This window comes from Sylvia atricapilla, chromosome 4 (genome assembly GCF_009819655.1).
Source record: "Sylvia atricapilla isolate bSylAtr1 chromosome 4, bSylAtr1.pri, whole genome shotgun sequence".
NCBI lineage: Eukaryota > Metazoa > Chordata > Aves > Passeriformes > Sylviidae > Sylvia > Sylvia atricapilla.
The window spans coordinates 28,490,789-28,506,121 of NC_089143.1; the positions used below are offsets into that span (position 1 = coordinate 28,490,789).

The 15,333-nt window shown below is 36.2% G+C and overlaps 1 protein-coding gene across 1 annotated transcript in view; it reads right to left on the bottom strand.

Moving 5' to 3' along the window:
• The window catches only part of POLN (DNA polymerase nu), an 88,282-nt gene that overhangs the window by 69,420 nt on the left and 3,529 nt on the right, over positions 1–15,333 (bottom strand). The window contains exons 2-11 of the mRNA XM_066316798.1: positions 15,271–15,332; positions 11,600–12,091; positions 11,058–11,245; positions 9,172–9,284; positions 7,194–7,351; positions 5,082–5,150; positions 3,601–3,661; positions 3,327–3,391; positions 2,458–2,541; positions 1,962–2,051 (exon numbers count right to left, since the gene is read on the bottom strand). Of these exons, the coding sequence (XP_066172895.1) occupies positions 1,962–2,051; positions 2,458–2,541; positions 3,327–3,391; positions 3,601–3,661; positions 5,082–5,150; positions 7,194–7,351; positions 9,172–9,284; positions 11,058–11,245; positions 11,600–12,091; positions 15,271–15,332 (1,382 nt within the window). The remainder of the gene's footprint in view (positions 1–1,961; positions 2,052–2,457; positions 2,542–3,326; positions 3,392–3,600; positions 3,662–5,081; positions 5,151–7,193; positions 7,352–9,171; positions 9,285–11,057; positions 11,246–11,599; positions 12,092–15,270; position 15,333) is intronic.

Genomic DNA, 15,333 nt, shown 5'->3' on the forward strand with positions numbered 1-15,333 from the left:
TTGTATTATTAAACCAACCTTAACAGAATGCATTTTGGAGGAAGAAATTTTCTTGACAAACTGAATGAACAAAATATTGGCTGATTCAAGCAATCCCACCCCAGCCCCAAGGAAGCCTTCATTAGGAAGGCTGGAGATTACTGCTTCCCATTTCCTTTTCACTCCTGTCCCAGAGAGGGACAAAAAGACATATAGACATAAAAACTTTTCCTGAGCAGCTTCAGAAACACTGGGGTGTGATGTGTGTGTGTTATTTATGGTTCTTTCTTTGGTTTTTTTGTGCTATACAGCATCAATGCAAGACAGAACATGATGGAAGTAGACAAAGTAATACATATATACACACATAGGTATTTATACACACACATAATCCAAGAGGAGAATTTCTCCTGTTCATGCCTTAACAAAAATTCCAGGAAAACTTCAAGAGAAATTGAAATTGTCAAATTAAAAACCCATAAAATAAAGCATATTTCTGGATTACTTTGATTGGAAGCTGTCAAAAATTCTGTTGAGAAAAATAATTAAATTATTAAAATAGAGATTGGATATTTATAAGTACAACAAAAAATATCTGGAACTACAATAGTCCAGGATGAAAAACAGATGCAACTGTACTAGAATGTATATTTAAAAGCATATGGTTTTCTTCTTGCTACCAGGGAGAAACAATGTCTTAAGATTAATTGTCTACTATTTATCTCCTAGAAGGGGTAACTAGCAGATGATTTTCTAAAATTCTAAATTATCAAGTCTCAGCAGTTTTTGGAAAGAAAATACTGGACTACATAAAAGCATTGCCTTGATTATAGCAACAAATCTTATGTTCCCATAAAAAGGTGACATGAATTCTATTTCACTGATCCCTCCTATTTCTTAAGGCTCTCTGTTGCTCTCCAAGATTACATGTTTGATCTGTGAAACCTCCTTCTCCTTGAGTAGTGTGTGGGTTTTATGGTTATACCATTGAGGTTACTGGAGAGCATATTTAGTAGTTCAGACTTGACTGAAAAGTGGAATTTTCTCCTTAAGAAATAAATATTACCTTTCTACCTTCCCCAAAGATGCTCATGTTCAGCAATGAGTTGTGCACTTTAACTCCTATGTAAACTACAGCAATTCAGTTATGGGACCAAATCAGAAACAGGCACAGCTGCACAGAGGCTTTTTCTCTTCTAAAAAGAATCGCCATTGCCATCTTCAAAAAATGATTTTTTAATGATTTGATCAAGGGCACCCTCAGTCAGTTTGCAGATGACACCAAATTGGATGAAAGAGTTGATCTCCTGGAGGGCAGGAAGGCTCCCCAGAGGGATTGGACAGACTGGATCAGTGGGCCAAGGCCAGTGCTCTGAGGTTCAATAAGGCCAAGTGCCAGGTCCTGCCCCTGGGTCACAACAACCCCTGCAGTGCTGCAGGCTGGGGCAGAGTGGCTGGAAAGGGTCTGGTGGAAAAGGACCTGGGGGTGCTGGTTGAGAGTGGCTGAACACGAGCCAGGTGTGCCCAGGTGGCCAAGGAGAATGGCACCTGGCCTGTGTCAGCAACAGTGTGGCCAGCAGGACCAGGGTAGTGGCTGTCACTCTGTGCTCGGCAGGGAGTACTGTGTTCTGTTTTGGACCCTTCATTTCAGAAAGGACTTTAAGGTGCTGGAGCGAGCCCAGAGAAGGATAACAGAGCTGGAAAAGGGTCTGGAGCACAAGTCGGATGAGGAACAACTGATGGAGCTGGGGATGTTTAGCCTGAAGTAAAGGAGGCTCAGGGGAGACCTTCGGTAGTTGGTTTGTTTTTCCCCACCATGGAATGCAATTTTATGGCACAAATAACCATAGCACAAATAGTACAATACAAAAAATAAACGAAGATCATTAGAAAAACTTTAGACAAATTACAATTTCACTGGAATATAAGTTAAAAGTTTTGCTAAATCATGCAGCTGGTTTTAAAACCCTTCCCTGTCTCACCACAACTTCTGACGTGGATACAAGCTGTTGTATTTCAGTTCTGTGAAGTTTCTCACACAGTGTATGCAGCTTTAACTTATCAAATAGTACCTAAAGTAAGAAAAAGACAATAAATCTTTCAGTGTTTTAGGTGTTGAAAAAGAAAGGAAAAATATTGGGTGCTTGAACTTAAACAGAAAATAGGTTTCAAAGTAAATAGAGCATACTGTAGCAAAGAGAAATTTCATAGGATTGAAAAATCTTTATTTTTGAGCCACTGAAGCACTGACATATTTACTAAAAAACCTGCATCATTTATGTACATACATTCAAATATGGATTATTCAACACCGTAATATTTAGGAAAAACTGACATGTCCTTCATTAAAACCAGAAAATAAGATAATTAATATAGAATAACTCAGAAATGGTAAGGATATATATGCTTTACACTACTTTTGAATCAATAAATCTATAGAATGCACACCTTAACTAGAACTACTAATACAAATAATACCTCTCGGAGTTGACAACTGCTGGTCAAAAGGAATCGTTCTCCAGCAACCTCATGAGCCTCCTGTTCAAGCTCTTTGAGCCGCAACTATAAATTGGGACATCAAAATTATTTTGTTCACATTATTATTTTCTTCAGTATCTGCTACTTCCAAGGTTAATGAGAATATTGGACCTTTATTTTAAAATGGAGTATTTGATATTGTGTAATCAATGCTGGCTACCAACATTTGGTTGAGTAGTTGCTAATATACACCTTAATTTATATTGCTTCATGATCTGGGAAGGGGATTTATTGTAGCAAGAAGTACCAACATTTCTAGTTAAAGAATTTAGGTTACTGAAGCCTATAGAGATCTGTGAGAAACACAGCTATGCAAATTATTCTGATAAATTAGTAATCTGTCAGACCAGCATGATTATCTAGTCAAATTTTATGTTACAAAATAGGATCCTCTGGTAGCTATTTTTATCAAAGAACACTCATTTTAAGAGTGTATTGTTCACAAAAAGAGGGAGAGACAGCTATCACTTCCCAGGAAGATGATGCCTGAAAACTTCAGGGAAAAAAAAAATCATTACCATTTTACTCTACAACACACAACCCAAAAGGACCTGCACATTTTGCAACACAATTTCAGTTCTGGGGCAAGGCTGATGAAGCAAATATCTCTTTTTTACTTGTGTAAATAAATAGGGAAGTATCCTAAAATGTAAGTATAATTAGTTATATTTATAACTATATACTGAAAACACCACACTATTACATAAAACGTGACAAAAGTTCCTTCTCTTTTTAATCAGTTATCCTCAGTAAAAGCACAAAAATGACACTACACAATTTTCAAGAAAAAAAATTAATACAAAATTTACCCCTAGAATCTCTGATGTTTTTTTCAGTTCTTGTTTGTTCACGTATATTTTGTGTGTTTCCATCACTGTAAATACAATTTTAGGTTAAGAACATTTGTAATTCACTATTTCAATCTTACATTCTTCTCAGACTGTAAAATGGAAACTCAAACTCACACAGCTGTTATGAGGCTAAGATAACATTTCATATTCTCAGGAATAACATTTCACTTGAGCAGAGTCAGCAGCTCTGTGAAAATAATGAAAATTCATATTTTGAACTAAACTTTCATACCTGCCAGAATTTTGATAAGTGGAAGCTCTAATGTGCAAAATAAGTTCCACAAACCTTGGTCCTGTAAAGTAAGGCATAAATACATTCTTCAGGCAGTACCAGCAAATTTTGATCTCAAAATATATAGTAGTGTCATTAAGTGAACATGTTTTCCAGTGAGAAGTATTTCACTTTCTGTATATTCCCTTTTTACATGACAACACTGTTCGTGGCATGAAATACTATTTAGTGTAAACTATATTATCTAAATGCTGACACTTTTTTTTGTGGGGAATAGGAATTTTGTAATAGTAACCATTTTGTACAAGACTGCAAATAAAGAAATATATACACCTCTTTTTTTCCAAATAGTTTATTTTTAAAGCAAGCTTCATTATAATAGGACAGACAGTTATCCCTTTTCCTTTGTTCATTCAAACAATTAAGCAACCATTCATAATTCATAAATTTCTTTTCACTAGGGTGAAAATAAGAGTTGAAAGGGTTATGTCCCCAAATCACTTTCAGAGAACAGAAAGTCTGGGGTTTTTTTTCTAACCACTGAAGCAATCTGACTTGTCTAAAAACTCTTGTGGGCATATCTCAGTGCTTCTGTGCCTTTGGTGTTTCCCTGCTGCCTCCCATCACAGATTGCTCACCATACTGCTGAGGCACTTGGATATCCACATTAACATGGTTCCATCACCTAATGGTCCAAGCCCTACAACTGCTACCAGCAACTTCAAAGACAATCACCTTGGAAACTGTGGTGCCCCTTGCACCAGAACCTGGGTGTATCCCTAAATTCTGGTGCTTTTCCAGATACATGATCACAGGCAGAAAACAAACACACAAGCCCCAAGAGATTTCTTGAGATGCATTCTGAACTGTAGTAAGGGGTAAAATGAAATAAAATAAAATAGTTCATTTTGAAGGAACCTCCAATGACTATCTAGTCCCACTGCCTAGTCAATTCAGGGCTGACAAAAATTTTAAGTATATGATTAAGGGCACTGTCCAATTGCCTTTTAAACACTGACAGGCCTGGGCTATCAAGCAGCTCTCTGTGAAGCCTGTGCCAGCATGGGACCAGGGCTTGGTTAACACAATCTAGAACAAAAGATATGCAGAGAGTTTTCATAAGCAAGGAACACACAGAAAAAATAGCTATACTATACTAGCTATACCTCTTTTAACACTTTTTAGACAGTAATATATAGATTTAAAATACTAAAATAAAAGTCAATATTCTGAACCTTTCCTGTTCTCAGAATCTTCATTTAGTTAAATGCAGCAAAGCTTCTCCTAAGGATTAACCTTGACTTCATCTCTTAGAAAAAATGGCAAATTTCATGGGCAATTTATTTTAAATGTTGACTGACAACGTAAACCACTAAGGACTGAAGCATTCTATTATTCTAATTTGAATGAGAACTACATCATTAACTCTCTTTAATTCAATACTTAAATAGTTATTCCTGAGCAAATTCTTTTTGTCTTACCTTTAGGCCATGAGCAAGATCCATCATTACGTTATAAAGCTTCTCCAAGATCACACCTAAGTTTTGACACTGATATAAATAAATAAAAAATAAATCAATAATTTTATTGTTAACAGAAAAAAATTTAGAGTATTATCTTTTTAAAAAGGTATACATTTTAAAAATACACTTTTCTGCATACCTTCTGTTAACATTTTAGAAACGTTGTTAGAGAAACTCTGTCAAACCAAAACGATTAACACACAGATTATGAACATTCCAGATTTTGCCTGTTCCTATACTTACATTTTGTATCAAGTACAGAGAAATATAATATTGATAAATTTGACACTGAAGTCTTTCACACTGTCTTTCAGCCTTTGACACTGAAGTCAGAGTTCACTTACTACTTGTAAAAAGAGGAAAAATTCCTCGCAATCTTTTTCTCATATAAGTACTGACACTTTTGTGCCAACACTGTACATTTCCTTAATTTCTGTTCCAGAGCTGTTCCACACAGCACCAAGTCACCTCCTTCAATTGGCTAGAATACCATTTTGAAATGTATAAAAATACTAAGAATGATTGTGAGCTCCAAGAACATGACCATTAAAATAAACTTAATAAAAACTGAGAAATAGCAGGCCCTGGAAGATAGGATACAAAGGACTCTCTTCAAAGCTGAAATATGCAGATCCACTGGTGATGATCCTTGTTCTAAAACAGTCTAGTCCATACTGCAGTGAAAAGTCACCAATCTGTCTCCAAGAAACATTGTCCATACCAACTTTTTCTGGAACAAATGAGCTGTGAAATACAGACAGCTTGCTTGATCCCTTTCTGGAGGTGGAAGAGAGCCCAGTGACAGGCTTCAACTGACACCAAAATTCCTCATCAGTAAATGCAGCGATGACATGACCAGCATAATGTTTAGCACCTGTTCCAGCAAATGTTTCAGGGAATATGGACCATGACCACTTTGGCGCAGCACCAAATACACCAACAAGCAGCAAGCAGCACATCTTCATGTAAGAGGTGTGTGGGTGAGATGTGGGCAACAGAATAAACCAGCAGTCATTCCAAGTACTGTGGTGGGTGGACAAGATTAGCACAAGACAAGGAGCTTCACTGAAGTAGCGAGGCACAAGATGATTTATCACTTACCACAGATCCCTCTGGCAGTAAAGACAACTGTTAGGAATCTACCGGGAAAAACAGAGCAAGAAGATTGAAGAGACAAACCTGGCAAAGAGCCAGGAGACACAGGAAGAACTGAGCAAAGAGAAAAGCCAGAGAGGAAGTGTGAGAATGCAGGTGACAAATTAAGGAATAAGGAATGGGGTGGAATAATCACAGGATGTTACAAGGAGGTATTAACTGGGAATTCAGTGAACAACTCAGCATAAAGACACTGGAGATGGCTGAGGCAAGGAAACAAACTAGACCCAAAGTAGGACAGGAAGGAAATAAAATTTCAATATTTAACTCAGAGCAGGGAATCAGGATGACGAAGCTGAAAAATAACTAAGAACAGATGTGGTATCTGAAGAACAAAAGACTGAGTCAAGCTAAGGGAAGAGGCAAGATTAAGGATGCTGACTCACAGCAAGGCCATCACATACAGAAATAATCCATAGGTTACTTCTGTCTGTTTGCTTGTCTATTCCCTACACTAATAACTTAATTCATGAAGTAGCTTCTGAACAACTGCAGTTTACAGCCAATGCTTTCAAGTAAACTGCCTCTGGTTTTCTCAGAAATGTCTACACTGATGGGTAGGTGCCAGTACAACCAACCTCTGTCTGTGCTCTAAGCCCATTTGACATCTCTGGATTTGTATCCTATAATCATGGTGTAATGCTTGGTCTGAATGAGCAAGGCCTCTGAAAAGAGAATGGCATCAAAAAACACTATTTAGGTTGCTCTACATCTTCTTATCCATCAAACAATCTCTGAAAGCTAATGTGCCAACAGTCGACCACCTACTGTAGAATCTGTAGAATAGAATCATTTTCTTCCATTCTAAAAGCATAATCTATCTTCTTGTGCAATATTTTCTAAGCAATAGCAATTCTATTATCATTTCCTTCCCTTTTTAACCCAACCACAAAGAACTGAAAACAAACTACTCACAGATACATTCCTCAAAGTGCCTGTATCTGTATTTTCTGTTCCCTTTGAAAAAGGCTTTTCAAAATACTTCTGTATTAAACACTCAAAGGAAGGAACTGTGTCGCTGGGGTTTATCAGCCATGCTGCAATCCTTGGATCTAACACAACACTATTGGCAACTACAAAAACAAGTTATTCAAAATACTTAAATTACCTCCCATACTGCAAAATAGCTCTAAAGTTTTGCCCATCTTTCCTGCATGCACACATCATAAAAGGACAAGCATTTATTTTACAATAATATTGAACATTGAATTCGCAGCTCTAACATGTGGTCAATATCATGACTACACAGGAGGAAGTTCAGTATTGCATATTTCTGAAGTGTTATTTTGTGAGGTTGGAGCGAATTTTTTGGTTGATTTTTTCAAGTTTTCAAATATGAGTAAACTTTTGCCTCCTTAAATTTACCGCAAAAACCTCCCTTTCCTAGAACTGAAAAACTTCAAGCTAAAGGGTTTTTTTTAATGAGAGTCTCCCTCTGGTACAATTTTCTTCTTATTGTTGTTAACTTGACTGATAGCCACAAAAGTGCTATTGGGGATCAGGGAGAGATTTACTTCCTAGGAGTCAGACCAAGATTGTTAACGCATATATGAATTCACATATGTTGCATTGTTGCCAAAACTCAGAACCTTTTGTCCTTTAGTATTGTATGTGCTTACACTGCAGCCTCATGTTCACATAGATGGATAGGGTGGGCCAAGCCCAGTGCTGATTCACTTTCCTTTGAACTACAATCTCAACATGTGTCCTGCAGTTCTACAAAGAACAGGAGAAACTAATGACTAGACTGCTGTGTGATATATTCAAAGATAAACTTAAGTATCCTCTTCCAGTAACCCCTAGGTAAGTTCAAACAATGACCTACAGGTACATTTATAGAGAACTCCATGCACACAACCTTGCAGACTCAGTTACCTGGAAGCAAATTTTCATGTCCATAATCCAAGTTACAGCTACAGGACTACTCTAAAGAGAATTTTAGGGGTTTTGTTTGTTTTGTTGGAGATCTGTTTGCTTGTTTTCATAGCCAAAATAATGTGTGAGGAAGCACCAAGTTTCAAAGTTTAAAATCCTACACAAAAATTTTATTGGTTACTAGAAACTTCAGATTCAAATCCCATGGATCAGACAGGATATAACCTAACTAGTACTTCCTGTGTGTAAAAATTATAAAACTGTCACTATTGCCAGTTCCATTATAGCATTTCTTTTTCCATCTTTCCCATTCCAAGTGCTGGTTTTTGTACAGATTTTCTGACCAGATTTTAAATCATCAGCAGCTTACTGTGATTTACTGAAACTCTTCAGATGCTGAACACAAGTTGATGATTCTCCACAGAGGGGGCCCTTCCTGAAAGTTCGTATTTTTTAACTCACTCAGCAGTAATTTGATATATGGAACCAAAAAAAACCCCAAAAAACCCGAAACAGAACCCAAAGCAAAAAACACATTATATTTACATTGTATGCCTGTTTTTTATAGTTGTTTTTAAATCCATAGAGAAGAATCTTACTTGTTTCTATCAAAAGAACATGGGCCCATTCAAGTGATTCCTAATTCTGACAACTATGACATCTCTAGGATTTTAGTCCTTTCTTTGAGCAGAGGAAGTCTTTTTCTAGGGAATATGAAATATTACGTAGTTTGACCTTTTCAACTATAGTCAGGACTGTGTTGAGAACTTTTGTTTCCACTCAAAGCTATCTTTAAGTTACTCGATGATTTAATTCCCAATCTGAGAAGAAATATCTTATCTTGACATGCCAAGCCTCTGGTCCCAACCTCCTCCAAAAATTATGTTCTTTTTCATGGTACTAAACTCTGTTTTTCAATATATTAACCACCAATATAGTTATTTCTATACTTAGTGATTTGAACAGAAACACCAATAGCACAGATATTACAGGATGAGATCATAGATTCAATACTTGCCTTGTTTCCAGCTGATTTCATTGTCATAAACTTGAAGTAGAGTCCTCAGGAAATCTTTTGCATTGAAGCAAATTATTGGAACTTTACATTGTAGCATTTGAAACAACACTTGCCTGCACAGAAGTAGTTAATTAACACACACTATACTGCTCCTAGATTTAGTCAATCTATTTACCTTTTTTAATTAGCACCTATTACGAAACAGTTAACCCAAGACATTTCCTTATTCCTAAAAGGACAGAATACTGCATTTGAATATTAAATTTTCAATTCTCAAATTAATACTCAAAGCTATGTTCTGTAAGAAATTAAAACATCCTAGCAGATATGCTTTATCACATATACATAAAGAAAACAAATCCTTGTTTAACTCTGGAAGAGCGAGCTTAATCCAAAACACTAACTGGCAAATACTTCAATATACCCAAATAAGATCACAGAGGCTAAACTGGTAACATTATGAAACACTGATTTAAAAGTTACTAGACAATTTAAACTGCCATAACTGCCCTGTGTTAATATGCTGTTTAAATCCAAAATGCTTCATCTCTGTCATGTATTTCCATACCTCTTGAAAATGTCTATAATTCCCTCATTCATGCTGTTTTAAATAGATGTGTCCAACTATATATATATATATATATCTCAGTATATAGATTTACCAACTATATGTGCGGTTTTTTAAATACGTTATATTTTGGGCAATATAGAAAAATAATTTGATGCTATGAGACCACAACTCTAAGGGTTCAGACATATTAGAAATCACATAGATCACAAAGTATTGCTGCACGCATTATAGACTCATTCTTAAAATAAGTAATTCCCCATAGGTTTCATCTAAATGCAATACTCTTAATCAACTTATCAAATTTTTACTGTTCATATGTACACGCTTCATTAATATGTTATTTTCAGCTCACAACAACCTATATTCAAGCTGACAACATGTTATTACACTACTTGTCATGTAACCCCAATATTACAGCTGGAGAAGCAAAGTCTTACTTGTTTCAAGCCACGATTTCAAGCAGTGCAGGAGATGCAACTAAAAACCAAATTCCACGTCTTGAAATTAATGTTTTGTAATTCAATAATCCAAATTCAGCAGTTTACAATGAGACAGCTATTAGTGAAATTCATAAAACATTCTGATGGAGTTTTAATATGCTAGAGTATTATATCCAGGAATCAGATTCAGTTCTCATTTCTCCCTTTTTGGGATATGATTTTCAAGTTAATAGGAATAAAAATGGACTTTGGTTATAATAACTGGAAGTTTAAAACATAGCCCAACTTTTTATTGAAATTTAGTCCATGTATTAAGTAGATACATAAAGCCTTTACTTTCAAAATTATATTGTATTATTACTGTATTATTGTATTATATTTTATTATTAGTAAAACTTCATTTGGAATGTAAAAAGCCATTAACAAGACCTGTGCTAAAAAGATTTAAAGTGTTAACATAACCCAGAAAGAGTGTTTATCATGATAATGTCCACCAAAAATGTACTAGGTAAGAAATGCAGTTCAGGAAATGAAAGATAAAATACAAGAAAGATAAAACATATTCTGGACAAAGCACATTCTTTGGTGCTGACCAGCTTTAACTGCTCATAAAAGATTTGCTGGTGAATGTAAACAGCTCCTACCAGAATCCCAGCCTAATTCTGCAAGGGCTGCAGTCAGTGATATGCTGAGCCCAAAGGAATAGTCTATTCTTATTTGGCTTCTATTAGCTCAGACTTCATACGGAACGAACAGAACCAAAATGAAATTCAACGAGCCTGACGTAAGGAGATTAGGCCTGTGCTAAGTGACCAACACCACTACTGCTGAAAGCATATGTAAAGAAAGCAGTATTTTTTCCTACATACTCTCACCAAGACAATTTCTTGTGAGCCTGGTCTTGTTCCCAGAGAGATGACTGTTCAGTTTTTAAATAAATTAATTTATCATTTTCATTAGGAGCATTCCAAGTACGGCCAGTTGAAGTATGACTGGGAGGACAAGGCTGATCAATCTGATTCTTCACCAGCACAACAACTCCTTTTACGGATGAGGTAGAGGCCTGTTAAGCATAATTACAATAGTGTTTCCTTTGACAGATTTTGTGCAATCCCATAAAGAAAAGTCCCAAATGTTTTACAGTATGAAACCTATTATGTACACTATAGTTACTGCACACACCATTGGCACAGTAGAGGAGCATGCAAGTGTTTCAGCCTTGAAACAAAAATCCCAGAATGGTTTCATTTTCTCTAAGTTTTACTTTGTAGTTCAAATTAAAATGTAATCTAACTGTACATTTTGGTATGTCATACATACTAAATTGCCAATGAACATGGGTATATGATTATCAGTCACATGCACATTCAAATGGTTCTACAGAACTGACTCTAAACAAAATCCATCCTTCACTGACCTGCTCCGAGTTGAGCTGTGAAGAGCCATCATGAAATATCATAGTAGTTACAAAAGCTGCTGCCTGTTCTATAGCTGCAAGCAGCTCACTTTTTTCTTCACATCCTAAACTGCTGATATCACAAGGATACTTTCCAGAAGACTTTATTTGTCCAGGAGTACAGCTGTATCTTCTTTCATGTAAGAACATGTAGGTATTTACATGTAATCTTCTTGTTTTCTCTGAACAAGATGTAGACACAGTTTCCTTTCTTTTAAGAGGAGTAACTATTTTCTTTTCCCCATCCTTCAGGCTTTTTTCTTCTATTGAAAGACTCCTTCCTTGATATCCCCATTTTGGGAAGCCTGAATCCTGGTAACAGCTACCAGATATTCTGATATCTTGACAGCCACATATTTCATCCATATGCACTGTCCTGACTATCTGATCAGAACTTCTTTTTTCAGAGCTAACTGTTGTTTTTAACATGGCAATTCTGGAACCACAATCCTCCTGGGAAAATCAGAAATTTTTAGCAAACCAATTATTTGACTTATTAGGAGAAACAAAAAATTGCACAAAGTTAATTTATATAAGCTATCAAGAAAGCAAAATTCTATGAAAAACTATTGATAGTAACAAACCAGAACTAGCTTAGGGGAACCACATTACCTAAACCAAAATTCAGGCATGTATCAGTAGAGATTTTGTTGACATATACTGTTTACATCAACAACCACTTTTTTTCTGACTTCATATTAGGCCAACACTAAAAATGGCAAATTAACAGCTCTAAGATGTATCTAGTCCAGTAGCCTGTCTTCCATAGTGACAAGGCTACTATTGTCTGAAGAGGGAAGAGATCCTTCATCTTTAGCTTCAACATTCAGAGCTCTTCTCATGTTCATGGCAGCTTCATTTGTTATAGAACTTTTGGCAGGGGACTTTAATGACGGCTTTGGAATTTCAAACACATGAATCAACTGGATCCCTTCATGCAACTTACAGGATTGCAACACATAACAAAAATACATAAGAAAGTTGCATTGAAGAAGTATTATGAGCTGTATGAGTAAGTATTATATTTTATTTGTTCAATACACTATACCCAGAACAGTTTTCCTACTCCAGACAGTCACTGGATCCCTTTACAGCAGCATGCTACTAAACAGCATTAAGCAAGATGCTGCATTGTAGTGCTTGAATTCTACTCCTTCATGCTTATTTCCTTCAGAAATTTCTTTGGTATGCTACTGGCCCTAGTACTTACTATTTATTTTGCTAATTTCTTCTACAAACTCCTCAGTTGAAATAGATTCTCTGCCTTTATTTCATGAACAAGGACTCTGAAATGGCAATCAGTGACCTTTCCAAGATTCTCCAAGGTAAATGTGTATTTAACTATTTACAGACATACAGATTCGCATCGTCCCCTCAATACTTTTTATGCCTCAGTCACCAATAGGCTTTAGAGGAGCTGGCAAGCTTTCTACTCCTGAGGCATTTGAAAAGATAATGTATTAGTGATGCATTTGCAAGCTTTTCCTCAAAGTTATTTTGAACTATATAATTGTATATGTCATTTAACTTAGTCAAGTAATGCTAGCATAGAATAATACAAATTCTGCTAAGTTCGCATTTTTGCATGATGACATTTTTTAGTAGCGTCTTCCCTACTGTCTCTTAGCCATACTACTTTTTCCAGACACAATTTAGTATTCATTTCAAATTTTCAATATTCTGCTTTGAATAAATCCCTATACTAACTACAAATTTTCTGTGTTTGGAGGACAATTCCATATAATTTCTTTTAAAAGCTTCTTCAATTTTATGTAGTTTTCTTTTTGAAAATTAAGCATTACTGCCTTGCCTATCTTTCAATGCCTCCAAAAAGATTATAGCCTCTGTAAGAGCACCTGTCAGCAGGGAAGATTTTGCACCTGATCTCACACAGAATCAAATAAAACCAATTTTCTCTCGTGAGTTCTCCAACTGTTCCACAAAGCAGTTGTCTCCTGATTTTCAGCTTAATACTCATTTACTCCACTGGAAAGTAACTGAAGTCTCTCATAGTTACTGTATTTCGGTCTCTTCTAGTGCAGTCTCATTCAGTTCATTTGCTGTCATTACCACTGCAAAAACTGAGACCTCCTCACTTCAAAAGAACCACAAGGTCCTGCTGTGCAAGGCTCCCTCCAGTCCCCAAGATGAGAGTTTTCATTCATCAAAGGCTACTGTCCACCTCCATCCCATCTGTACTGACTGAGCAAGCCAGAATTACAAAGCCAGTAAGTCTGAGGCTTTTTTTGGGGGGATTCCATAATATTCCTCAACCCAGTTCCCATATTCCCAAACCTTAGAAGTATAGAGTCAAGTGATTAATAAGGCTTAAGACTGCTTCAGATCATTCTTCAAAGGATCAACTCTACAGCAAAAGTACAATTACAAGGTTCTAAGTAAACAGGAAAAGGAAGCTAATTCAGCTTCTGCTACTACCAAAAGGAATAGTGGCTGTTCTGAATGAAGACAAATTAATGAACTTACACAATGCTAATCAAAAGGTGGGCACTATAAAGTTATCAGAAGGGGAAAAATCTTTTCACAGAAGGGCCAAATGTTTAAGAGCTGTAGAAAGACAACTAATTCACTCAAGTGTATTCTTCAGTCAAACTGCAAACAGTTTTAGCATTTAACAGAGCAGAATTTAAATTAGGACACTCTAGTAATTATAGATCCAGGAATAAGCAATTCTCTTTTAAAGGTTCAAGTAATACAAACAAAGCAATTTAATTATCAAGTCAGAATAATACAGCTGGAACTACAATTAACCACAGAGAGAAACAGCAGCTTCCGTGAAGAAATGATCTTCTATTAGAAATAATGACATGGCTGGAAGTAGAGAAAATGACTCCCAGGACGTAGTTTCATAATTTATGTCAATATAGGAAGATCTCACTAGATGCAGTCAGTCAAAATTAGAGTGTCATCATTACAGAAAGGGGTTCCACTCCTCTCCATTTGCACCCACAGCTGCATGAGCACCTGTGAGCCAGTGTAATTTGCAGGCAACTATCTCATTCCACACAAGGCATCCGTTTTCTGAACTCTGAGCAACTTGAATGGAATTGAAGTGTGCAACGTGCACCAGAGTCAAGAGTAAAGAAGGCTGTGAAATTTGCAGCTAGGATTAGTTACAGCATCTGCAACGCATCAATCAACTCAATGGATTTAACAAGCAAAGCCTGAGCTGGGGCAGCCACAGCTACCTGTTCCCACTCTTGCACTGGCACTCACTCACGTGCATATCAAACCAAATTCAGAGATGATTAAAGACCAAAATTAAGCTTCCTAATACAAAGTAATTTTTCATATGAATCAGCTCACTTTATGATTGTTCACTGACAGGAGTCTGTGAACATTTCTAAACTCTGGTGACTGTCTGAATGTGGCAACCTCATTTCTGACCAATCTGTCTTAAAAGACCAACTACCTGTGAAAAAGGAACAGAAGTTTGGCCCAGACTCTCATAGGTATAAATAGGCAAAGTGTAAAATAAGACAGAGGAAGTTACCTGAACTATGACTGTATAAAATATATCATGATAAGGCTTGTTATGAAAGAACAAATCTATAGCTTCAAACCTGCTACAAAAAGACTGCTTTTAGTGGTTTTCAATCTTACAAAATGCTTGCCTTTTCATTTCTCATATGTGCATCCTTATCACCTAGTTTATTCTCCTTTGTCTTCTCTATACC